Below are 25,397 nucleotides of genomic sequence, written 5' to 3'. Positions count from 1 at the left end.
GACTCATTAACAAAATAAAAGACCCTGAATACAGGTTACTCAACCTGTGGCCCCGGCACCACAGGAGGTCAGCTGATAACCAGACGGGGTCACCACAAATGTCTGTGTTCAGTCTCAGTTTGCTTCAAAAACCTCATCACCACATTTCATTCTGTACGCCGTTCAAACTGACAGAGAGCTGCATCGCTGCGGCATTCATCTCCACGGCAACGGTGAACAAACCTCGAAGCGGGTTTGTTTTTTCACTCCTCCGTTTGTTCAGCTGGTGGAGCGTCGTCTCCACAGCAACAGAGTCAGGGAGGAGGGTCGTCACCACGGCAACGGAGTCGGAGAATGAATATAGTAGAAGCCGCAGTAAAGTCAGAATAGTCAGTGACTCTACTGTATCTACTGATTCAGGTTTCATCCTCAGACCACATTCGTCAGAAGAGCAGCCAGCAGAAATATTAACGAAATCAAATCAGTTTTAAAAATAAGACCACAACTCAACTCTCCTCAGTGTGTGTATAATCTGCATCATCATCATCATCATCAATGTTGTGACTGCGTCGTACTGTGAAGGAGAAAAGGACAGAAACACAGTGAACTTCTCCACAGCAGAGTTTTATTAGAAACATGAGAATAAAGACAGAAGTCAAGTGTTCGACGGCTTTAAAGAGAAACTCAACAAACAAACACCAACAGTCGTCCGCAGATCAGAGACTCAGCAGATGAAGTAAGTGGACAAGCTTCTCTTCACACTGGAAATGATAACTTATGGAGAAATATCACTGCTGAACAAGAAATCACAGAAATCTGATCTCAACTTCAAATGTTTTACACCAAACAGCTGCTGCATACAAGCATAAGACACCGAAACACAAAGTCAAAACAAGTTTCGTGATCGACACATTTTCAAAATGAGCCCAACTTTCCATCAGACTCTGGTTTTCACAACTTTGCTTGTTTTTCTTGTTTGCTTGTTATTTTCTGACTGAGACAATCTGATCTCACATCAGCGACAGACAGAAAGTAAAAGTGAATAAACTGAGCGACTGAATAAAAGTCGTTTTCATCGACTGAACTGTTGAATTTTCTGTCTCCGACGGATGTTTAATGCATTTTAAATCTGTGCGTAAACAGTCTGACTCCTCTCTCTCCTTTTTAAGATAAGTTTTTGAATTTTCTGCTTTCCTCGATAGTGATGGTGGAGAGTGAAAGACGGGAAAGGCAGGGGAGAGAGAGACGATGACCAGTAGCAAAGGGACGACCCCCGATGCTCTGCTTTTCCTGCCTTTTTTTTAAAAATTGGTTGGAACAAATGAAAACAAACAGAAAGATCAGCATAGAGAAGCAGTGACCTGTCTGCTGATTCAAGATGGTAACAAACACACACCTGTGTGAAGCCTGACACCTGCTGGTGACAAACAGGAAGAACCAAACCAGTGCGCCGAGTTTTACCTCCTTTACAACAACAACAACAACAACAACAACAACAACTGACTGTGTTCAAATCCAAACTGTTCGGTTTTCAATTTCTGAATGTGTTTTTCATACTTCTGGTTTCGGGTATAAAACACTTCTTCAAGTCACTGCATTTAACAGTCTGCAGTGTATTATTTCACTACAGTAATGTAATAATTTTAAAAAATAAAAATGCAGACTTGACTTACACAATAGATTCTCATATCTAATAGAAGTAAATGGAAACCAATGGATTCCTGAAACAGCAGATAAAAAAAAAATTAAAGCTGAAACGATTTGCCGATTAATTAGTTAATTAGTTGAGCCAGAAAATTAACCTGCAGCAGTTTTGATCATTGATCATTTTCACCAATCAGAAAATTAATCCGCAGCTGTGCTGAGACTGTTCCCTCTGCTGCTTCACATTAAAAGCTTTACATAGGCAAATCACACCGAGGCTTTTATTGTGAAGCAACTCCGGAAAAAACTGTATTTGAGGTTAATGCCGACCGTTAATTGTTCTGTGACTTCATTTGACTGAAGGGATCAGTTTTAAATATAACAAGGATACTGAATAACTAACAGAGTAGAAGTAGATAACTGTAAAATGACAGCAAATGTTACCTGAAGCTGTGAGGTGAAGTATACTGTATAAACGGGCTGAAGCATGTAAAACTGCTGATCCGGTCCTGGAAAATGAAGCTTTGTCCACTTACTTCTCATCACACGCTGGATTATGTTACGTTAGACTGTGTCTGCAAGTGTCAGTCATTTCTAACAAACTTCTTCTCCTCACATTGTTTCAGCCACACTCTTTTAGGAGCCCGGGCATGTAAACATGTCCAGAAACTCAACGATAAGTCAAAAAATATAACTTTGTGTAGCAGAGCTATAACCTGGCAGTCTCCACTCAGGGTTTAAAACTAACGTCACTACTGGCTGTCATTGCTCTAAACCTGCTGCTATTTGGCTGACGGGTGACGGGAACTCAGGCAGCAAATGCAAAAACAAAACAGTAAACATAATGCAGGCAGGTTAGGTAAGGACAGGTGAGCTCAGGCGGCACTGGAGACGGCCAGTTTCTTCAGGTGATCCATGAACACCTGCAGACTGACGTCGTCTGTCAGGATGGGAGCTCCAGACTCCTGCACGGAGACCGAGTCATTAAAAACCGGTTTCATATCAATCGTGACACGGATGAGTCGAAAAGTAAGGGTCAAAGGTTAAGTTTGGGGTCATGTTTAGTGTTGAGGGTCTTACCTGTCCCCAGGTGTACATGTTGTTGTGGGTCTGGGAGGGGTTGACTTTGGAGAGCAGGAAACGAGCCTGGAAAACGTCAGTCAACTTGTTAGTGAAGAGGAACTAAAGTGGAGCTCACTCTCAGTGTTTTCAATATATACAAATGTTTCATTTTCACACAAACACATAGCTTCACCTCTGATCGCATCCGGTTAGCTCCATAAGTATTTGGACAGTGATGTATATTGAGCCATGGTGTATATACCGACGTGTAGTCCGTACAGTATGTTGATGCACAGTACATTTATTTATGTATTAGTAATGGATGGTGTATATATTAATGCACAGTGTATTTCTGAGTGTACAGGCGTGTGTATGAGCGTGGGTCAGCGCCCCCACCTGGCTGCCTCCGTGCTCGGTGTCGATGTATCTCGGCATGGGGAAGCGAGTGTGCAGCAGCTCCTGAGCGTCGTCCACCGGAGCCTGAAGGAGGTGTTTGAAGTTTTCATACTCGGGCATGTCCTGATACCCGGCCTTCCTCCACTGAGCGACAGTCTGAAGGAGGGGGGGGGGGGGTGAAGACAGATTTCAGATATTTCCTCCATGTCAGCAGTGACGTGCGGTGATGTTTTACTTCAACCAACACGTTTCATCATCACATTTCTCAGTCCCGCGTGGATTCGGACTGATCGCACACCAGAGTGTTTAAACATGTGTAAGGCCACAGATGAACTGCTATTTATAACAGATGAAAGAGCTCAGTCACACAGAGACGTCGGACCAGAGTCCACGTTTCTATAGAGCGACCTGAGGCCGACGTGATGAGGTGGAGATGAAAAACACAGTGAGACCAAATCTAATCATAATTATCACGTGGTTTTGGTTGTTAGTTGATTTTGTCAGTTGAGTACTTTTCATTTTTTTGCAGTGTAAACAAAATCTGTCAAATAAAGCTCACAAGCATTTTTGTGAGTGCATGTATACTGTATAGTATACATATTGATTTGTAGCATATATATATGGATGTTTAGCATATACTGAGGGATAAGACATCCATCAACGTATGTACTATGTCTAAATATTACCTATTATATACTCTACATATTGATACACTGGTAATTTGTTTGTCTTTCACTGTATTTTATTAGATGGTGCAGTGATGTAGTTTAGTAGTTTACTGTACAGTATACTGTGTATAGCATATATACTGATGTATTATACATAAACCAATTTAAGTTCTATGTCTAAATATTGTATATTGTTTAATTTGGTGTGATTTTTGTAAACACTGCATCCAGGAAGTTTTCAGACCCTTCACTGTTTTCACAGCCTGACGCTAAAATCATTTAAATTAATTTTCCCCCTGATTAATCTACACTCAGTTCTCAATGATGACAAAGTAAAAACAGAATTTTAGACCTTTTTGCAAATGTATTAAAAAGGAAAAACTGAAATTTCATATTGACATAATTATTCAGACACTTTGCTATGACACTTGAAATTTGTCTCAGGTGACTCCCATTTCCCTTGATCGTCTTCAAGATGTTTCTAAACCTTGACTGGAGTCCACCTGTGGTAAATTCAGTTGATCGGACATGATTTGGAAAGGGACACCTGTGCGTACACATAGGCATGAAAAAGTGTGGCCCCCCCTGGTCATAATTACTGTTACTGTGAATAGTTAAGTGAGAAGAAGAAGAACTGATTTTCAAAAGGCACAAAGTTAAAGGTTAAACATTTTTTTTCAACATTTTAACCGTCAGCAAAGGCCGGGTGATGCTGATGTGGAAGCTTTATAAATACTCTGGCTCCCCAAACATCAGCCATGGGCTCCTCAAACCTTGTTCCAACAATCAGCAGCCATGGGCTCCTCTAAGCAGCTTCCTAGCTCTGAAAATTAAAATAACTGATGGCTACAAAGCAGGAGAAGATAGCAAAGTGTTTTCAGGAAGCTGTTTCCTCAGTTCCTAATGTAATTAAGAAACGGCAGTTAACGGGAACGATAGAGGTCAAGTTGAGGTCTGGAAGATCAAGGAGACTTTCAGAGAGAACTGCTCGTAGGATTGTCAGACAGGCAAATCAAAACCCCTGTTTGACTGCAAAAGACCTTCAGGAAGATTAGGCAGACTGTGGAGTGGTGGTGCACTGCTCTACTGGGCAGCGATACCTGCAGACACCACAATATTAAGCATTGGAAGTTTGCAAAGGAACATCTCAACAAGCCCGATGCATTTTTGAAACAAGTCCTGTGGACTGATGAAGTTAAAATAGAACTTTTTGGCCGCAAGAGCAAATGAAAAAAAAGGGTGCAGGATTTCATGAAAGGAACACGTCTCCAACTGTTCACGGGTGCGGATCGATCATGCTTTGGGCTTGTGTTGCAGCCAGTGGCACAGGGAACATTTCAGTGGTAGAGGGAAGAATAGATTCAATTTAATACCAACAAATTTTGGAAGCAAACATCACACCCTCTATATAAGGTCTCACAGCTGATAATGCAAAAACCAAACCATGATGTTGAAGGACCTGCTTGCAGAGTTCAGAGACAGGATTGTGTCCAGGCACAGATCTGGGGAAGGCTGCAAAAAAATTTCTGCCGCATTGAAGGTTCCCAAGAGCACAGTGGCCTCCATTACTCGTCAATGGAAGGAGTTTGGAACAATCAGGACTCTTCTTAGAGATGGGCGCCTGGCCAAACTGAGCAGTCAAGGGAGAAAGGCCTCGGTAAGAAAGGTGACCGAGAACCCGATGGTAACTGACTGAGTTCCAGAGATCCTGTGTGGAGATGGGAAAAACTTCCAGAGGGACAACTATCACAGCAGCACTCCACCGAAATGGGCTTTATGGCAGAGCGACCTGATAGAAGCCTCTCCCCGGTGAAAGTTTGCAAGAAAGCACCTAAAGGATTCACAGACTGTGAGAAACAAGATCCTCTGGTCTGATGAAACCAAGATGGAACTGTTTGGCCTCAACTCCAAGTGTCATGTCTGAAGGAAACCAGACATTTATTATATATTATTATATATTCCTTATGTTAATTGTGATATTTCAGTTTTTCCTTTTTAATAACTTTGTAAATTAAATTCTGTTTTTGCTTTGTCTCTGAAAGCCTCTGAAAATGAGGGACCATGTATAAAAATGTCTGTAATTCCTAAACGGTCAATGTGATATTTTTGTTAAACCCCTTGAATTAAACCTGAACGTTTACACTTAAGTCACATCTTGATGGCTTCGTTTCAGATCCATCCTGGTGATGAACGGAGGCAAAATTATGAAAATTGTGTCACTGTCCAAATATTTATGGACCAGACTGTACACTGCTTGTGCACTGATGTATATGTATATATTTTTTAAGTTTTGAATATATCTTTTTTTAATTTACAGTAGAGGCATCATTTTATTCTGAATCATCTTTTCATTTAATACTTTATGCTGATGCACCATGTTAAAATTAAATCATTAATGATCTGTCTGATGTTTAATAACCATGACTGAGTTTTCACTGATGGTTTCACAGGTACGTGAGATGAATTAACGATAGTTATAAATAACCACAGTGAGGTGTAATTAAGCGGCTCTGTTTGTTGTGGTTGAAATTGCGCTTCTTGTTTTTCTTTTCTTGTTGTATTGATCTAGAGACATGTTTCACAATGATTGCGATTTATTAAACAGAACTATGTGAACACACAGCCTTATACATCCGGGGAAGAGAGTGTGTATACGTGTTTCTGTCTTGTTTAAACTATGAATCTCTTCAGTTTATGCATTTAAGGTCAGGGGGGTCACACCTGGATCGGGCGTTTACATGGTTTGTGTTGTTTAAATAACCAACTGTTTTATTAAAGATTCTATCCAGACATGTTTTAACATATATTAAATACACTGCTTTGAATAATAAGTTGTGCCTAATATGGTTTTTCCACAATAATGTTTAAATGAACCTATTGTTCATTTCTAAAGTTGGAACATCTGGACGCCAGAAGTTTCCTGCTTCACTGTAAAGTCTCAGTGTTTGTGATCTGGAGGTTTAGTTTCCACGTCACACCGAGTCAACCTTATACTGGTCCCTGATTGGCTCCAAACTAGCTGTGTTGTCATAACTCCTACAGGTACCTTCAGGTGCTAAACTGAGATTTAAGATGAAGCTCAGAGAAACTTTCCTCCTTCAGCAGATGAAGGTGAAAACAAACCGAACAAACATCATTCTGCACAGTGAAGCGAGAAAAAATCCCAGAGAACAATCTATGAGCAGAGCACATTTTTGAGTAGAAGGGGCCTTTAAGTTTCTTGTGTTTGTCCTGCAGAGTCATGAGCAGGATCCCTTAGAACCACCGCCAGAAACAGGATACCGTCTCCATGGAAACAAAGCTAATAATTCAGCGTGTGTCTCTTCATGTTTCGGTTTATGTCAGTGTATCAGTATGTTTAGTGTGTTTTCAGCGTATGTTTGAGTGTGTCTGTACCTCTCCGTGGTAAATGAGGATCTGGAAGAAAGTGTCCATCAGGAGGATTCGGTCTGGCAGGATGCTGCTGCTGTCCAACAGGACCGGCTAAAGCACACAATCGCTCTGATCAATCACCTGCGTCCAACACTGGTCAATCAGTCTGATTTTCTGTTGCTCAATGTCAAAGCTTCAGTGTCAGTTTGGAGCTTCAGCCTTTTAACAGCATCTGATGTGTCACTGTAACTTTTACTCCAAACACAGCTAATGTCATTACACCTGTACGTACAGGTGTCTACAGTGGTGTACGTGTGTGTGTAAAATACCTCAGGTGGTCCGTTGAAGGAATAGGCGTACAACACAGGTTGGATCATGATGAGAGCCTGAGTCAGGTCCTGTCTGTTGAACTGATGTCTGTAATATGAACTCTCGTCTGGACTGTTGTTGAACACCTGCAGGAACGGAGAGCGCCGCAGGTGGAACATGAACTGAAACGCAAACACACAGGTAAGATACAGGAAGTGAAGCAGGTAACATTTAAAACTTTAATGTTTTATGGAAAAGTTGGAAAATGTGCTTTATTCAAAGCCTGTCTCCAGGTGTTACAGTGTGAGGAACAGGTATTAACGTATGTAGAACAGGTACAGCAGAGTATTATGGGATGTGGATCACCTGAGGGTAGAGGGAAAAGGTCTCAGAGAACCTGAAGGAGTTCGGATCGTCTTTGTGATAATCTCCAAACTTCTGACACTGAAAAGAAACAAGCAATTAATACACATCACGTTTATAACCTGCGAGTCCAGATCTGTACCTCAACCCAGGTCTTCTCACCAGCCTGATGAGCTGTCTGTCCAACCATCTGAGGACGTCCGGCCCCTCCTCCGTCTCCGCACGGTACACCGCCAGCCTCGCCATCAAGATGGCCGCCGCCTCCTGATCGAAAGACGCCGCGATGCTCTGAATCTGAGTCTGAGCGTCCGCCCAGCTGGGGGAGGGAGGGAGGGAGGGAGGGGGAGAAAGAGAGGGAAGGGGGTTAGAGGAAGAAGAAGAGGAGAGGGAGGAGTAGAGGAGAGATGAGAAGAAAAGAGGTGGGGGAGCAAGAAAAGCAAGAGGAGAGGGGGAGGAGGTGGAGGAAAAGGAAGGGAGAGGAGAAGGGGGAGAGATGAGGAGAAAATCAGAAGGAGAAGAAGAGGGAAGGAAAAAGGGGAGGGAAAAGAGAAGTAGAAAAGAAAAGAGAGGAGGAAAAAAGAAGAGGAGGAGAGACGAAAAGAAAGAGAAGAGGAAGAAGAGGAGGGAGGAGGTGCATCAAAGTCAACAACTTCAACAACTGCTCAGAAAACAAATAACATCTCCGGAAACGAGTCAGGACTCCAGTCCAGCAGCCTTGCAGACTTTACATGATGTCCGTGAACACAGCACAGAGTGTATAACTGAGGTCTGGAGGGTGGAGGTGTGTGTGATTGGATATAAAGTTAGAGAGTTTTTTGGTCTTACTTCCTGGCGGTGGTGGTGACTCTGATCCGTCTCTGTCCTGATGAGTGCTGGTACTGAGTCACAAACTGGATGGCTCCACGGCCGCCCTGAGGGATCGGAGCGTTATGCTGCAACACAAACAAGAAGAAGAAGAAGAAACAGGGTTAACAACTGGAGCTGCAGAACAATAATCAATCAATAACCTGATCCAGACATTCACCTGTCAGGTCAGTCTGTGTACAGTGGTTCAAACATCAGGAGACAAACTGAGGAAATATTTGTTCCAGTTTTATTTTTAATAGAGGAGAGGAGACTGGATGTACCGGGACATTCTGGGTCCTCATGAACAGTTTCAGACTGAGAACATCTGGAAGGGAAACACACAGCACTGGTTTTACCCACTGGTGCCACTCTCACAGAAGAACCTGGCCTACGCCACCAGCTTCACTCTGCTCACATGAAGTCTGAATGTATCCGAGTCATGAAACTGAAATATAACATTAAACAAACTGTCGGTAAGAATCCTGCTCTCTGATTGGCTGCTTCACACCTGAATCCTCAGTGATCTGAGGTTCTACAGCAGCAGGATGATGATGATTACACACCTGTATACCTGTTATTACCTGAGTCAGGCTGTGTGACATGTGCGCACACACGCGCACAGACACACACACAGTCATTTGTTGACTATAATGTCAACAGTACCTGAACATCCAATATCCTGTGTGTGTGTGTGTGTGTGTGTGTGTACGTGTGTCCTCTCAGCATCATCTCAGCAGGTGACTGACAGGTGTACCATGGCAACACTGCCTCTGGAGACGTACAAACACACACACACACACACACACACACAGCAGGATACGCCTCCCGCAGTCCGTCCTCAGACTTAGAGCTGATCAGACTCTGATGGTCTCAGATCAGATATTAAACAATGATCAAACAGGTCACTGATCAATAGCAGCAACATCTGCTGATTATCTGGTTTGACCTTTGACTGGCTTCATTCGACTCTGCTGTCCAGGGTTACAGAAGAGACAGAAGACTTTTCTGAAAGGTCTGAACTGAGCTGACATGGACTCCTCCACCAAACAGTTCCAGGTAGAGCTGAAACTATCAACAACTATTTCGATAATCAATTAATGGTTTTACTCGATTTTCAAACCAAACCAAATCTGCTCACTGTATCTCATGTGGGGGTAAAATGAATCATCACCTTAGACTTTAAGAAATGTCGATTTTTTTAAATTTGTAATTTCTGAGACTACAGATCAAAAGATAAAAGGGGAAAATAACAAATAACTAAATAACCAGATTAATAGATAATGAAAATAATTGTTGGTAACAACTCCAGTTCCAGGGACTAAAGGAGGAGATGAACATCCTGTTTGTGTTTTTTCCTCATCTGAAGGACATGAGAATTAATGATTTGACTAATCAGCAACGTACAGAGCTTCAGACTCCACCCTGATAGTTTCTGAGTCACTGCCCCAGAGCAGGGAGACTTTTTGAGGCCAGGAATTGATTCAGACCCTGGTTCCTCTGGTGGAAACACAGTAAAGGTTCCTGGAAAAGTTACTTTAGTGGAAACAGGCTGATGGATTCTCACTCTACAGATTTTACCTTACTGGATATCTGATGATATTTTAAAATCACAGTGTTTTCGGGTTCAGTCAGCTCATCACTGTGATTCATCAAACTCAAAACTGATCACATCTCTGTGGTGACTGAGGTCCAACCAACCAGCTCTGCAGGATTTACACGCTGGTCATATCAACGTCTGGACCTCAGAAGACCAAAGTAGTAGTTTGTTGTTGTCAGTGTTGGGTTTCAGAAGAACTGTTTGGAAGAAACTGAATTAAAACTTCGTCCTAAAGCCAAAGCAACAAATTCTGTGAAAGAGGAGGAAGCAGAGGTGGAGCTGCGATGTGACATCGCTCACTTTAATCCTTAAAGAGCAACGTGTAGGTGGAACTTCTACTGAATGTTTATTAGGTTTCATGGACATTATGCGCTGGAAAGTAAATACACTGGAAACTTACAGTGATCAATTGCTTACATGGATTGAAAAGCTTGGGATAGAATGATTACTATACAAATGCTGTTTAAATAATTTGCTGATAGTGATCAAGTAGTCAAGTTACAGTCTTCATTTTGGGTCTTTTCATACACGACAACATATGGAAAAATAATTTAAAATTGCTGTAGAAGTTCCAGGCTCTCTTCTAACTTATCTGTATGAGGTTTTGGGACTGCTAAAGTGTGTAACACCCATCCCTGCCTGCTCTCCCAACATAAGTTCACCGTGTTAGTGTGTGTTAGTGTACGTGCACTTGCTGTGCACACTTGCAAACCATGTGACATCTTGCTCTACTCACACCGCTGTGGCTCGGTCAGTTATTCTGCCCTCCCGTTCCTGCTCCGCTCCTGTTTTGGGAGTTTTACAGTGCGTAATTATCGTCCCTGCTCTCACAGCAGCAGGTGTGTAATGCTTTCACCCCGACTGTTCAGCCTGGGCTTGGAGCTGGAGAGGGCCATGGCACAGTTTATGTTATTTCATCTTTGAATCAGAAAATAGCGAAGCTGTCCGTTTCATCACTTTATATTCAAGTAACAATTATACGAATGTCAATTAGATAGTAATCTGCATGAAAAATAAAGAAAACGAAAAGAAATTGGGTTACAATAGCCATCCGCTTACAGTGATCAATTTGACCTGGACAGAAGTGATCACTATATGCGGTTTCAACTGAATATTGTTTTATATGTTTTATTGGCTGCGACAGCAGAAAATCCAATAGCAAGCAGGTATTTTGAGTTACGGCTTGAAAAAGAGCTTCTTCTGAAGTCACATAAGGAATTCAGTTTCTCCACAGAGCATTAAGCAGGTGGTGGACGTCACCAAGCCCATACTTGCCTCCAGTCTCCTATTTCCTCTCCTTCCTGTATGTTTTTGAAGTAGGTTCATAAGCCCCAGGATACGTGGAAATTTTCCACGTAAGCTGAAACATTTTCAACTGGTGCAACGCGTCTTCGCCTCAGTTTCATATTCTGTCTGAACTCACTTTCACCTGCTTTTAACTTTTTCATCAAGCTGAATTACTGTGTTTTGGCCGTTGCCACTGTTACAAGGTTACAACGTTGTTCCTGCCTGATGTGTAATAGAAAACTTTAAAAAACCGTGAAGTGAAACATCACAGTGTTAGGTACTGTTATCCAATTCTGAACTCACCAGTCTGCCCAGTTCTCACCTGGTTCTCCATATAGGACAGTGACCATTATTCCTCCTAGTCCTCGTCTGTTCGCAATCGCTTAGATGCCTCACAGGCTCAAATTCATACATCTATGATCTATCTAATGTGTATGGATGCATATCTTTCATATCAACAGTGTAAAACTAGTACTAGAATCCATCTTTATTACTCCTTTATGTGACGTCAAATCCAGGTTCTCTGTATCAAAGTGGACATACAAAAACCACTTCACAAAAACTATTCCAGATGTCACTGACAAGCAGGATGTCATTGATCTCCTGAGAGTTGAACTGTACTGACTTTTTGACAAAAAAAGTCCCAACAGAGGGTCCAAATTACTTGTTACTTCTGGAGCTTTCAACCAAATCTCCTGGCATTCCTCATTTGATGGAATTGATCAGTTGTCATGGAGATAGATTGGTTGTTATCATGTGACCCAAGTGTGGAATTCTGATCATGGGATTATAGATATTGACTTTGTATTTGTGGACAGACTTTGGGAGTTTTCCCATTCATTTGAATACAGTCAGATTTTCTTAGAGCAACATACAGTTGACATTATAGGAACTGCAGCTCAACACATCCGGGTTCCTGCTCGTTCTGGACAGTAAGGTCGAATATAAGAGTCCTCACATGTCCTGTCTGATTTGTGATGTACGTAATCAGTGACATAGTTCCTTTGCTGTGAAGATGGCGGACGCCTTGAGGATGCTGTATGCCACACTGATGGTTCTGTCCAGCATGGCCTCCATCTGTGGGAACCTTCTCCTCCTGCTGGTGCTCCTCCTCAACAAGGAGCTTCAGTCCGACACACTGGGCCTCATCCTGAGCTTTAGCCTCAGCGATCTGGCCCTCGGACTCTCCACCATCCCCTTCGGGGCTCACAACAGCCTCTCAAAGCCCTCTGGATACCCCAGCGAGGGTGCATTCTGTCAGGGCAGCGGCTTCATCTTCCTCCTCCTGCAGACTTCCTCCATCCACTCACTCACCTGGGCGACTGTAGACAAGTTCACAGAGATCTGCTTTGCCCTCAGCTACCGTAGCATCTGGACGCCCAGGCGGAGCCGGGTGGTGCTGGTTCTGGTGTGGCTGTTCTGCCTGGTAAATGCCTCCCTGCCCCTTCTGGGGTTTGGCAGCTACATCTACAGTGAGTCGCGGTTCCTCTGCTGCCTGAGCTTCACACCTGATAACAGATACTTTGTGGTGCTGTGGATGTCGTTGGGTATCGTGGCACCGATCCTCACCATGTGCTCTCTGTATGGATACATCGTCTATGTGGCCAGGAAACAGGCACAGAGGGGAACGTTCATGTGCAATGAGCTGCACTGTTTCTATGTTCCTGCCAACAATTACCTGAGGAGCTCCCACGTGATGGTCACAACCTCAGGTGAGTTCATGCTATGTTCTAACTGGTCCCTGACATGACCTACCTGCCCCTTTCGTCTTTACAAACTCATATTGTGTGTCCATATTTCTTAATTTTTTTTTAATTCTGAAGATCCCAGTTCCCAAGTTCTCAGCTGAATTTTGGGTAAATGTGTCTAAAATGAAGCAGCAGACATGTTGAATATTTCGATCTGATGGAAAACTTTGAAGGTACTTGGTGGAAATTTAAGTGTGCAGAGTGCAGTCTGTCCAATCAGAACCATGATTCAAAGCTCTTAACACACTACAATCTACCAGTGGACATTTTATCTTATTTACCTAATCTTAATTGAAGTGAAATTAATTTCTGTCACGATGTCTAAGTTACTGTTTAATGAACAGAACTTCGCAGTGAAACTTTTCGGGAAAGCTGCTATATAAGTTTCTCTATACTTATTTAAAAAGGTTCCCCTGTTGTTTAAGTATACTGGAACATATTCTAGTAAGAATCCTCCCTGATTTCTGATCTGTTCCTGTTTAATTCGCTATTGGTACAAATTCAACACTTCCTCCATGTTTACCCACTGTGTTGATAAATTCAGTATAATGTTAATTTCCAACAACAGAGTCATGTCACACTCACAACTCTGTGAAAAACACTTTCTCTGGTTAACGACTATATTGTTCACATTCTCTGATTATCAGTTGCTTCTACTTTGCTGCTTTTTTATTCAGTGTTAAGCTACTAAATGTTTCACATTTAAAGTCTACCAGTGACCGAATGTGGCAGAACTCCTTCCTTTCCTGAAAGCCTTTTAATGTGAAACATCTGTGCAAGAAGTCTATTTCAGTGACAATAATTTAACAGCACTCAAAAAAATGCCAAAGTAGAAGTGAGTGTTAGTGTTCAAAAGAGAACCTGAGGGCAGCGGAGTGGTGAGTACGACATGAGTCCTTCCAAGGAATTGACAGGTTTTAACCAGCCTGGGAGAGTTTATGAACATCTGCAGACATCATAAACAGAACAGACAGAACATGTTGACAGAACATGTATGAAAACGTGTAAGCTGGTCATAAAACTCAACGCAAACAGTGTCTAAGGACAGAGGGGATCGTATGCTTTACAGACTGTAAATCCCCTTGAGGCAAATTTGTGATTTTTGGTATTGATCTATAGAAATAAAATCTGACTTGATCTGACATGGGTTTTGGGGGGGGGGAAACTACAGGTTCATGTCCCGACCATCAGATGAGAAGTCATGTTTTTTAAGTCAGTTTCGTGGACAGCTCTAAATACTACAATACCCATGAGCCTCAGCTGTTATTCTCATGGAGAAGTTTCTCTACCTCTGCAACTAGTCCCCAGACCTCAGCAACTTGTCCTATGACTTCAGCCACTAGTCCCCTGACTCCTGCAACTTGCTCCAGACCTTTGCAACTACTTCCCAGACAAACAGCGTCTTCTTGAGGACTACCAGTGTTTGGTTGGTTCTGATTTGGTCGTCTGGTAAAAGTTTCCTTTCTTGTTCTAAGTGTGTTTGCTGGTCTGCTGGCTGCCCTACATCTCAGTGTGTTTGTACGAGACGTTCAGTGGTCAGCAGTGTCCTGCTGTGACTTCTGCTCTCTCTGCCTGGCTGGTTCTTAGCAGTGCCGCCCTAAACCCCTGGATCACCTGCATGACGCAGATGTAAGTATGACTTAGTAGAGGCAAAGATTGTAATGTAAGTACCCTGCTTCACATCCAGTGGTTCCATTACAACCGTGGAACTCGGTGGCATGTTAGACCTGCTGTGAAGTAGCAATAAAATACTCTGATGCTGCTCTGATAGCGCAATTTTGTATGTAAGCTTCTGACCGTCTGTCTCCAGTAGATACAGGACAGCGGTGCATCGGAGTGTCAGCAGGTTTATTCGGAGGTGTCCATGTTCTGGGACACCTGTGGAGTCAAGGCCCCAGAGCTCCGCCCTCCATCTGCACACGACCAATCGCATCAGCACAACGACAACGTCAACACGTCCACCGTCATCACCAGAAACACCGATCCCAACAGCACGATGATCAACATGATCAACACAGCTGACACAGCCACTGCTACAGCTTCTTCATCATCAGTTCTAAGACAGAAACACCTGCTGTACCTGCAGGGAAAGTTAGACCATCTTGCTGACCTGTGACAATTAAGAGTGCATTCTGGGATTCAGTTCGTACAATTTGAAGACATTCCTCCTCCAGTACATTCAAAACTTTGATTCCAGTTGAGTTGAAAAACAGTTAGTGGACACCTGCAGCTTCTCTGAAGTTCAAGCCCTGCCTTCTTTCACACCTCTACCCACCTGCCTAATCATTGCGTAAAGCCAGTGTGATTGTTGGACTGTCTGTTTCATAAATTTACAGAATGATCACTGGATTTTCTCTGGACAAAGGAAAATAGCTTCTGTTGGGATAGACATTTTACAACGGGACCAGGATCTATAGACAGTTTGATAAAGTGACTGTTTGTGTAGTTTATTAACTCAAAATGTAGATTTAATGTTAAGTTACTCCTTAATCGCATTAAAACATAAGAACATTCTGTAACCAGCTGGAGCTGAGGAGAGGAATCAAGATTGTCAAAGTTAAAAAATAAATCTCAAAAATCTCAACCACAGGAGAGAATTTAACTGAGGAGATAACATGTAAGGAGAAAGTTTCATCAGTAATAAGAAAACAGAAAACTCTGATTGTAACATAAGTATTTATTTAATAATAATGATAATAAAAATAATAATAATAAATTGAATTATTGGATATTGACTCAGTTTATATTTTGTGTGCTCATTCCTTTTTTTTGTCTGCTCTCCATTCTCTGTTTGCCCCTCAGTCAGTTAACTTTTGAAAACTCCCGATCCACATCGGAAAAACATTTGTTCAAACCAAAACTCAGCTGTGACTGCAGCTATTATCTGTGTTGATCTGAGCTGGAGCATTTAATTTGTTGATCTGAGCTGGAGCTTTTATTTTGTTGATCTGAGCTGGAGCATTAATTTTGTTGACCTCAGTGTGCTCTGTGTGCCCCCCTGCAGTTTCAGAGTGTCTCTGCAGCCTGAAGCTGCTGGACATCACCCTGTACGGTGACATTGTGTGTGTGTATAGAAAGTGCTGTTTGTATAGAAGGCGCTGTATGAATGTGTGTGTGACTGGGTGAATGTGGAGGTAGTGTAAAGTGCTTTCAGTGGTTGATAAGAAAGTGCTATATTAATGCAGTCCATTTACCATTTGGATAAATATTAAAAAACTGTCATTTCCTATTTTAAAGCTTTCTGTTGATGTGTAAATTGATGTTTGTTCATATTGTGATTTTCTGTTTATTAACCAGCAGTTGTTAGTATCATCAATCATTCTGCAGCTTCAGGCTGATCTCAGACCAGCTGCTGACAAGTGATAAACCAAACTGAGACTGCCTACAGGTCAGAGGACAGGTGTTTGTACCTGGTTGACGACCTCGAAGTAAAGAGCCAGTGTGGTGCTGGGATCCGAACCACAGATCTTCCACTGACACGTTCCTCCAGTACCGATCTCCTGTAACACATGTTGTAGCACATCTATAAACCTGTCGTGGAGATGAACCTGTATTAAAGGTCACAGGTCAGTTGTGTGCTGGTGGTTACATACGTTCTCAGAGACACAGGGTCCTTTAGCGTTCAGAGACACACAGGGTCCGATTGCTCCGGATACTTTGATTTCTCTGGACGTCTGAAACAGTAAACGCAGCAGTTTATTCACCTGTGACGTGGGTGACCCACGTGGGCCGTGGCCTCTGTGTTTTTAGTGGTTTATTGTTCACACCTTGACCTCCAACGTGGCGGCGAAGGCCATCTTAAAAGACCCCTGGACGTCTTTGGTGAAAACCCTCTGGAAGGTTTGTTTAAACAGAGACGTGTTGAAAGAGTCGGCCATCACCATGTAGCCGCTGGACAGACACAAGAACACACACTTAAGCACGTTAACATCACAATCTAAACATAGGTAGTGTTTTCATCCCTGCATAACATGTCCACAGGACATGCCTGCTCCCAGACCTGTCATCATTTTCACTGAGACGCCAAGGATCATATACAACATATATACAAAAATTACTGATGTGGAAATCTGTGTGAGCAGATTTATAAATGACTGTGTGTGTGTGTGCGCTTACCCAGTGTAGTTGGCGCAACACTTCATCTCCAGCAGGCCGGTCTGATCGAGAGCGCAGGCGTAGATGTCGATGATGTGACCGTTAGTGGACGCTCTGTTAGCCAGAGACTCGTAGTGCTACAACGAAACACACACACACACACACACACACACACACACACACACACACACACACACACACACACACACAAGAACACGCACAGAAACAAACACAGTAAACACACATTAAAACAGAGAAACACATAGTGATGAGGTTAACACCTGACCCCATCCATCCTGTGACCTCTGCAACTCATTTAACAGTAAAAGACGAGCAGTAAAAAGCAGAAAAGTGTGCATTCAACCAGAATCTTTCTCCTACATAATAATAATCATAATGATGATAGTAATAATAATATTAAACTGTATTCATACAGCACTTTTTAAAACAAAGATGCAAAGTTCTTTGTGTGATTGAACCAGAATTCAGACATTTCAGAAGTAATGACAATAAAATCAGACAATTAAAAAATATACAAAAACTAAGTGAAATAAAATAACCAACAATATGAGATAAAAATAAGAATAATAAAACCGATGAGACATGTTGGCAACACAACAATGTGTTAACATTACTAACAAAAAGGTTGTAGCTCTCACTCACCTTGGTGGCTTTCTTCATAAACTTGGCGTTGTCCTTCTCGATGTCGTGCCAGGACCTGATGGGAATCTTCAGTTCGTCTCCCACCACCATGCCGGGACCCTGTGTCGCCGGGCCGCCGATGAACGTCATGATCCGAGCGCCGGTGTTCGGGAAAGTGCACTGTGGGTAAAAAAAAAAACAAAACACTGATGAGATTCTGTAATGACACCCTCATGATGCTGAAATCCATCCCCCCTACCCCCCGGCCCCACCTCCAGCAGACCGACAGCGATGGACATGGCGACGCCCAGCGAGCGCAGAGGTCTCTTCCCCTGAGTGACCGGCCAGGGGTCACGCTGCAGCTCCCCCAACAGGTCAGTCAGGTTCATGTCGATCTTCTGCACCGGCTGCAGGAACCTGAAGTCAGATCAAAACATTTCACACTGTGAATCTGTTAATGCCACAAGAACACATGGTGCAATTTACAAACTCTCCAGAGCAAAAGCCTCCAATTCAGTTTCTGGACTTCCAGAAATTCCAGCCCTGAAACTCAGTGTTCTCCCTGATGTCCTCTAGGTTCACCACTGAAGTGCCTGGAACTGGATTTTTTTATGCCACACCCTACGCGTGGATACCAGTATTTGTAGGAGACACCAGGAGCTGTTTGTATTCATTATCTGTTTGTTTTAGTCTGTTTTGAAGAAGTGTGTGTGTGTGTGTTTACCTGTTGGACAGAGGCTGTTGTGCAGTTTGAGGTCCTCGTCCCTGGGTAGCTGAAGGTTTGCTCAGACCGAGCATCTCCTGCAAGTCACCAAAGATTCACAACCGGTTAGCGCTGTTAACTACCAGCAGTATAAGTTACAGTGTTAGTGGGGCAGCACAGTGATGCAGTGGTTAGCACCGTTCCCTCACAGCATGAAAGTTCTGAGCTGGAATCAAACAAAATAAAAAACAAAACAAACAAAGACTCACCTGTGCTTAATTTTTACTGTTCACATGACCTGAATTAACCAATGAATTACGCTTTTACTGCATAAAAAGGAGCTGATTGTTTCCAAGAGAACTGTGTGAGAGCATCAGAAATGCTATTATCAAAAAACAGAACAGTTTCCAAAGGCTACAAGGCGACAGCCAAAGATCTGGAAATCCCTGTTTCAACAGCTCGTAACGTTTTCAAGAAGCTTCTCAGTCATAAAACTGTTAAGACGCTTCCAGGACGTGGTGCTAAGAAGAAACTCAATGAGACACGTCGGTGATGCACATTCTGGAAAAAACACCACGCAAGACATCTAAAGAGCTTCAGGCTGACCCGGATCAATCCGGAGCGGTCACCAGACACTAAACCAAGTAGGACTCCATGGGCCAAGGCCAAGGAGGAAACCCCTACTGAAAGAAAGGCACAAAAAGGCAAAAATAATGTTTGCTATAACTTCCATAGATAAGCCTCAGTCTTTCTGGGATAATGTTCCGTGGACAGATGAAACCAGAGTAGAGCTCTCTGGGAATGAAGCTCATCAGTTTGTCTATAGGCGACGAACTGAAGCCCGTGAGGAAAAGAGCAACCTACCTACAGTAAAACATGGAGGAGCTTCTATCAGGATGTGGAGCAGCTTTGCTGGTACTGGAGGCATTGAACGTGTCAAAGGAAGGATGAACTCAGAAGATTACCCAGGCACTTCAGAGAGAAATGTGTTACCCGGTGTCAGAAAACTAGGTTTGAGGCGAAGGTCTCGGGTCTTCCAGCAGGACAATGACCCAAAGGACACGTCCAGCAGCACAAAAGAATGGTTGACGAGGAAAAGATGGGACAGTGTTAAACTGGCAGGCAAAGAGTCCTGATCTAAATCCCACTGAAAACCTTTGGAGAGAGCTGGAATCTGCCATTGAAAAAAGGACTCCCGCAAACTTAAATAAACTTGAACACGTAGCAATGGAAGAGCGGCCGAAACTACCAGCCGGCAGAAATGTTTAGAGGCTGCCATTGTTGCCAAAGGTTCTGCCATCAAATATTAAAGAAGGGTGCCAGTAATTGTGTCTTGGGTACATTTTGTGTTTATATTATTTCCTTATCATGCAGGTTTTGTTTTTTATTTTCTTTTGTTCAGTAACCTTGGACATTTTATTAAAATATTCTGATTCTACAAAATTGGTTAATCTGCATTTATTTCTGAATTCTGCAATTAAAAATCAGGGGTGCATTGTAAATCGGACAGCAGGCAAAAACCCTTGGGCCGCAGCGTAATGACAGACTAACAGACTCGGGTGGAGGTTCACATTTTTCACATTTTAAAAAAAATGGGACTGAGGGTGCTCAGCCTCCCTGGGAAAGCTTCTGTCAAGCTGCTCCCTCCACGAACCACACACAGTTCCTTCGGGACTAGTAAAGTATGCTTCTGGTCAGCTTCAGAACCCCCCTCCCACAACTTCCTGAAGTCAGATTCTTTACCTTTCTGAAACACATGGACAGCACAGCCACCTAACTCAGCGATACCCCTTTTCCACCAACATGGAGCTGGTTCTGTTCCAGTTTGCGTATCTAATTTTGAACCGTTCTGTGCATTTCGACCAAAAACAAACCGGCTCCGAACCCGGAAAGATGGTTCCCAGCTGGAACCAAAAAATAGCAGGTTTTCCTTGACCGTGACGACATCAGTGGGCACGGAGATAGTTAGTCCTGTTATTTACCTGCAGCTGCTTGGCATTCAGGTCCTTGGTCCCCCTGAAGACGTAGCTCTTGGAGATCCCCTCACAGCCGAGCTCGTGGACCTGGACCATGCGTCCAAAGGTGATGAGTCCAACCAGCGCGGTTGGAGGCAGGAGAGACAAGGACATCTGCAGAGACTCCTTCAGAGCCTGGAGGTCCTCGTCCTCCATACAGGTGTCCACCACATAAAGGAAGACCAGCGGCATCTGAGGACCCCGCTGAGAACAGAGACCAGACCGGGTTAAATGTCTGATGATGTGTCTATCTCTATCTGTACCAGTCTATGAGTCTTACCTGGACCACATATTCGATGGTGGAGAACTGAGGAAGCAGCTCAGCAGGTTGGTTCACCTCAGAGATCCCAGCGTAGGACGGAGGAAACTGAAACACAACAAACACACAACAGGACAAATTTTTAAAGTTAAGGTTAAAATTACGACTCTAGGGCAGCAAATTCCACTCAGACATAAGTCATAATAAAAGAGAAATTAAATTATAATTTGCCAAAAAAGTCACAGTATCACAAAAATTATTTTGTAGTTTTATGAAAAAAGTCATAATATAACACGAATAAGGATGTAATTCTAGTTAAACTGTTCCAATTTTATCAGGGTTTTTGTAGTTATATTATGGATTTGTTCTTGAAATTATAATTATTTTTTCTCAAAACATTTCAACCTGAAGTATCAAACACAAAAGGAGAATTAGATTTAGGTTACAGACACGTCAGTGCTGGTCCTCACATGTATAGAAGTAAATCTGCGTTTACTGTACCTGGTTCCTTTGGTAGCAGAAGTTACAGGCCCACAGTTTGGCTCTGTAGTCCACTTGGCTGAAACACACACACAGACAGGTGGGTGTCAGACAGGTGGTAGACAGGTGTTAGACAGGTGGGTGTCAGAGGTGTTATACAGGTGTCAGATAGGTGGTAGGTGGGTGTCAGAGAGCTGGGTGTTAGACAGGTGGGTGTCACACAGGTGGTAGGTGAGTGTCAGACAGGTGGGTGTCAGACAGGTGGGTTTCAGACAGGTTGTAGACAGGTGAGTGTCAGACAGGTTGTAGACAGGTGAGTGTCAGACAGGTTGTAGACAGGTGAGTGTCAGACAGGTGAGTGTCAGACAGGTGGTAGAAAGGTATCAGATAGGTGGTAGGTGGGTGTCAGACAGGTGGGTGTCAGACAGGTGTCAGACAGGTGGGTGTCAGACAGGTGGTAGACAGGTGAGTGTCAGACAGGTGGGTGTCAGACAGGTGGGTGTCAGACAGGTGGTAGGTGGGTGTCAGACAGGTGGGTGTCAGACAGGTGGGTGTCAGAGAGCTGGGTGTCAGAGAGCTGGGTGTTAGACAGGTGAGTGTCACACAGGTGTCACACAGGTGGTAGACAGGTGTCAGACAGGTGAGTGTCAGACAGGTGAGTGTCAGACAGGTTGTAGACAAGTGAGTGTCAGACAGGTTGTAGACAAGTGAGTGTCAGACAGGTGTCAGATAGGTGTCAGATAGGTGTCAGACAGGTGTCAGACAGGTGGGTGTCAGACAGGTGGGTGTCAGACAGGTGAGTGTAAGACAGGTGGGTGTCAGACAGGTGGGTGTCAGACAGGTGGGTGTCAGACAGGTGAGTGTAAGACAGGTTGTAGACAGGTGAGTGTCAGACAGGTGAGTGTCAGACAGGTGAGTGTCAGATAGGTGTCAGATAGGTGTCCGACAGGTGGGTGTCCGACAGGTGGGTGTCAGACAGGTGAATGTCAGACAGGTGAGTGTAAGACAGGTGGCAGTGGGTAGACAGGTGGTGGACATGTGGCAAACAGGTGGTAGACTCTACAGAGCTACACTAATGGTCTTTGATGTGCAGTGACCTCCGACCTCTGTCTGTGACCTTTGACCTAGTGTGTGTGATCTCTGACTCCTTTGTTTGACCCTGAACTCTGACCCCTTTCTATGATGTCACACAGGTGTGCAGTGATGCGTACCAGAGGGGGTTGAGCACTGCACGGCAAGTGGCACGGCTGCAGAGAACCGGTTCGTACTGGATCGGGGGCAGGTCTGGTCTCTCCTTCAGCGGGGTGAACAGAGCTGCCACTGGCACCACCATCCGCGTCGCCTCCAACCGGCTGGAGGGCCAGACGTTCCAGCTGAACCGCACGCCATCCCGCTCCTCGTTCTGAGCGATGTACTCTGGGAAGGTCGCCATGGCAATGCAGGGACACGGGGGGGAAGGGGCCTCGAACGCACTGTCAGGTAAGAGCTGTAGGTTGGGGGTTGGGGGGGGGCAGTGTCAGCGTACTATAGTACTGCAGGCAAGGTATTTATTAATGACAAACTTATAATGTTATGTTATGAGTTTTAATAATAAAATGATTCCGAGAGGTTCCGGCTGCATCGTTCTAATTTTTCTACTATTAGCATTTGGCATTTTTCTCAACTTGTTATGACAAAGTCAAATTATTTTGTCACAAAAATCTCACAATAAGGTAGAGACACATAAACAGTTCCTGATGTGAGTGCTTTAAAAGTGTCTTTATTCTCTCCAGAGGATGAAGCCTTTAAGTTTTAATGAGTCTCTTATCTTTAGCGCCACCATCAGGACAAACTCGGGTCAGATCTTACGCTTAAGGCTTTTAACCAAACGTGTTTTAGAGTTTGTACATGAATTTCCGTGTCAGTTGTTACACTGGTTTTGGTGCTCTTACCCATATTTTGTGTACCTGTATTTTTGTGTCAGGTCTGATCTAAATATAGTTTTTACTTAAATTTAGACCTGAAACAACATAATTGAACAGTTACATAAAACGTGGAGACGTGACATGTTTTTATATACTGCCAAGACTGTGCAGAGTTTGGTTGGTAGCCTGTCTCTCAGCTAGGTGCGGTTCTGTGCGGGGAATCTGGATTCATGATCTCAGTGTTCTTAAAATCCTGACTACAGCTCTGAGTTCATTGTGAAAATATTTATCAGAATATTTAATTGCAAGTTCTGAGAAATCTTTATAGTCAAATCTTATTTTATAAACTTGCAAAGTCTTCCACCACTAGCCCACCCAGCTGAGAAGCCACCAACCAAACTCCGTTCAATTTTCTAGATATTTAAAGAAAAAACAGATCATATATCATTATCCAGCTCTCAGACAACTCTAGAGCAGAAAAGAGTAAAATACAAGTACAAGTTTAAAGTAGCAGAGAGTAAAAATACCTCAAACTTGAACTTTTAAACAGTACTGAAGTAAATTTACTCAGGTTAGTAAGTTTCCACACTGGAGTTGTTTCTAACCGAGAGACTGCAGGTAGTTAATCAGAGCTGATAATCAGTGATATCAGTTCATTCATCAGGTTACATTTAAAGTCCAGTCTGATGAAACCAAAGCTGCTGACGTCACCAGATACCTGTATGACAGCACTGGTAACGGTACAGGTACAGGTACAGGTACGTGTGTCAGTGTCTCACCTGAACTCGGAGTTTTAATTCAAACAGACAGTATATGAGAGTTTTTCTCCCCAGAGTTCAGTCTGCAGGTTCAGCTCAGTTAGCCTCTCAGCTAACGGCAGTTAAGTCCGCAGGTAAACCGCAGCGTCATTAACGTCACACAGGTGACAAGTGCAGGACCCACAGACGGGTGACCTGACGGAGTCCAGGTGAGGCTGGAGGTCTGTCAGGTCCAGGTGAGTGTGTGTATGAAGGTAAATCGGGGACTTACCGCCGCTCCGCTACTGCCGCTGCTCCGCACTGACAACGAAGCAAAACAACATGGCGGCGGCCCGGCGCCACGTCAGGACACAGAGAGGACAAATGGACAGAGGGCTCACTCTGACCGATATTCAGGGACCGCACTCCTGACCGACCGGAAGGCGGGGGTCAGAGGGTGGAAGAATACTGCTATACAGCACCTGATGTTACAGGTACAGGTGTAACTAAGATCACGATGTTAGCAACAGACAACTACAGCTCCCATGAGTCTCGGACACGGGCGCAACCTCAGAGAGGTGAAGGTACTGAGTGTCACAGTTAGAGAAAGAAAAAGAAGAAAGAATCAAGCCGTGATAAACGAGCTGAGGAAAAAAGTCATATGACATGACAAGATAGAGATGAAAAATCCTAGATAAAGCAAGAGAAGCAAGAAAACACCTCGATATCGTCATAATATTATAGGGAAACCTGATATAATAAAATTAAAGTCGTGATTTCCCGAAAGAAATTCATAATACTACAAAAATAAAACCGCCATTGTGAAAAATGGTTATACTCTAACAGGGATACAGGCCGCTGTGTTTGTAACAGACAGGGGCCACATCAGGCCAGATTCCACATCAGAGGGGTCATCACGCTCATATAGGATCTTTGGTGGTGCCTCACCCAGGGTCCAGAGAAAAAAACTCATATTTCAGGACTCATCATGAGTCAAACTACAGAAAGTCACAAGTTTTAAGACAAGTCCAAATCTACTTTTCATTGAAAATTACGAACAATTAGTCACAGTGTGGCCTTGGTATCTGCAGCGTGAAATGTCTCCAACAAGTCATGTTCCCCACACGATGAACTGTAATTCTTATCTGCTGTCCTCACACCAGCGGTCGGTACAACCTCACAGAGCTCAGGTCCTGACTCTGTTAAATTACAAAGTCTGATTTAACGTCTCATAACTTTGATTTACAGAATCCAGTCTCCTCCTGTCGACTGGAAAACCAAAATCTGGACT

The 25,397-nt window shown here is 43.5% G+C and overlaps 1 protein-coding gene across 2 annotated transcripts; it reads right to left on the bottom strand.

Moving 5' to 3' along the window:
- Window positions 1–584: 584 nt before the first annotated feature.
- sec23a (Sec23 homolog A, coat complex II component) lies at window positions 585–24,504 on the bottom strand. Of its 2 annotated transcripts, none has more exons than XM_040137386.1 (20): window positions 24,399–24,504; window positions 22,677–22,951; window positions 21,487–21,544; window positions 21,007–21,093; window positions 20,694–20,930; window positions 18,733–18,809; window positions 18,281–18,425; window positions 18,030–18,188; window positions 17,388–17,503; window positions 17,039–17,162; window positions 16,865–16,945; window positions 16,682–16,771; window positions 8,619–8,725; window positions 7,956–8,109; window positions 7,797–7,874; window positions 7,451–7,612; window positions 7,146–7,232; window positions 3,082–3,237; window positions 2,704–2,769; window positions 585–2,588 (listed from the first exon to the last, which is right to left on the bottom strand). In XM_040137386.1, the coding sequence occupies exons 2-20, from the start codon at window positions 22,895–22,897 to the stop codon at window positions 2,499–2,501; spliced, it is 2,295 nt and encodes a 764-aa protein (XP_039993320.1). In that variant the 5' UTR covers window positions 22,898–22,951; window positions 24,399–24,504; the 3' UTR covers window positions 585–2,498. The 2 variants fall into 2 exon arrangements, with proteins under 2 accessions (XP_039993320.1, XP_039993322.1); XM_040137388.1 differs by lacking the exon at window positions 24,399–24,504 and adding an exon at window positions 24,149–24,382.
- Between the last annotated feature and the right edge of the window lie 893 nt (window positions 24,505–25,397).

The sequence above is a fragment of the Xiphias gladius genome, chromosome 10, assembly GCF_016859285.1.
Source record: "Xiphias gladius isolate SHS-SW01 ecotype Sanya breed wild chromosome 10, ASM1685928v1, whole genome shotgun sequence".
Classification (NCBI taxonomy): Eukaryota; Metazoa; Chordata; class Actinopteri; order Istiophoriformes; family Xiphiidae; genus Xiphias; species Xiphias gladius.
Note: the sequence above shows the minus strand (reverse complement) of the source record. Positions and strands in the feature narration are given on the sequence as shown.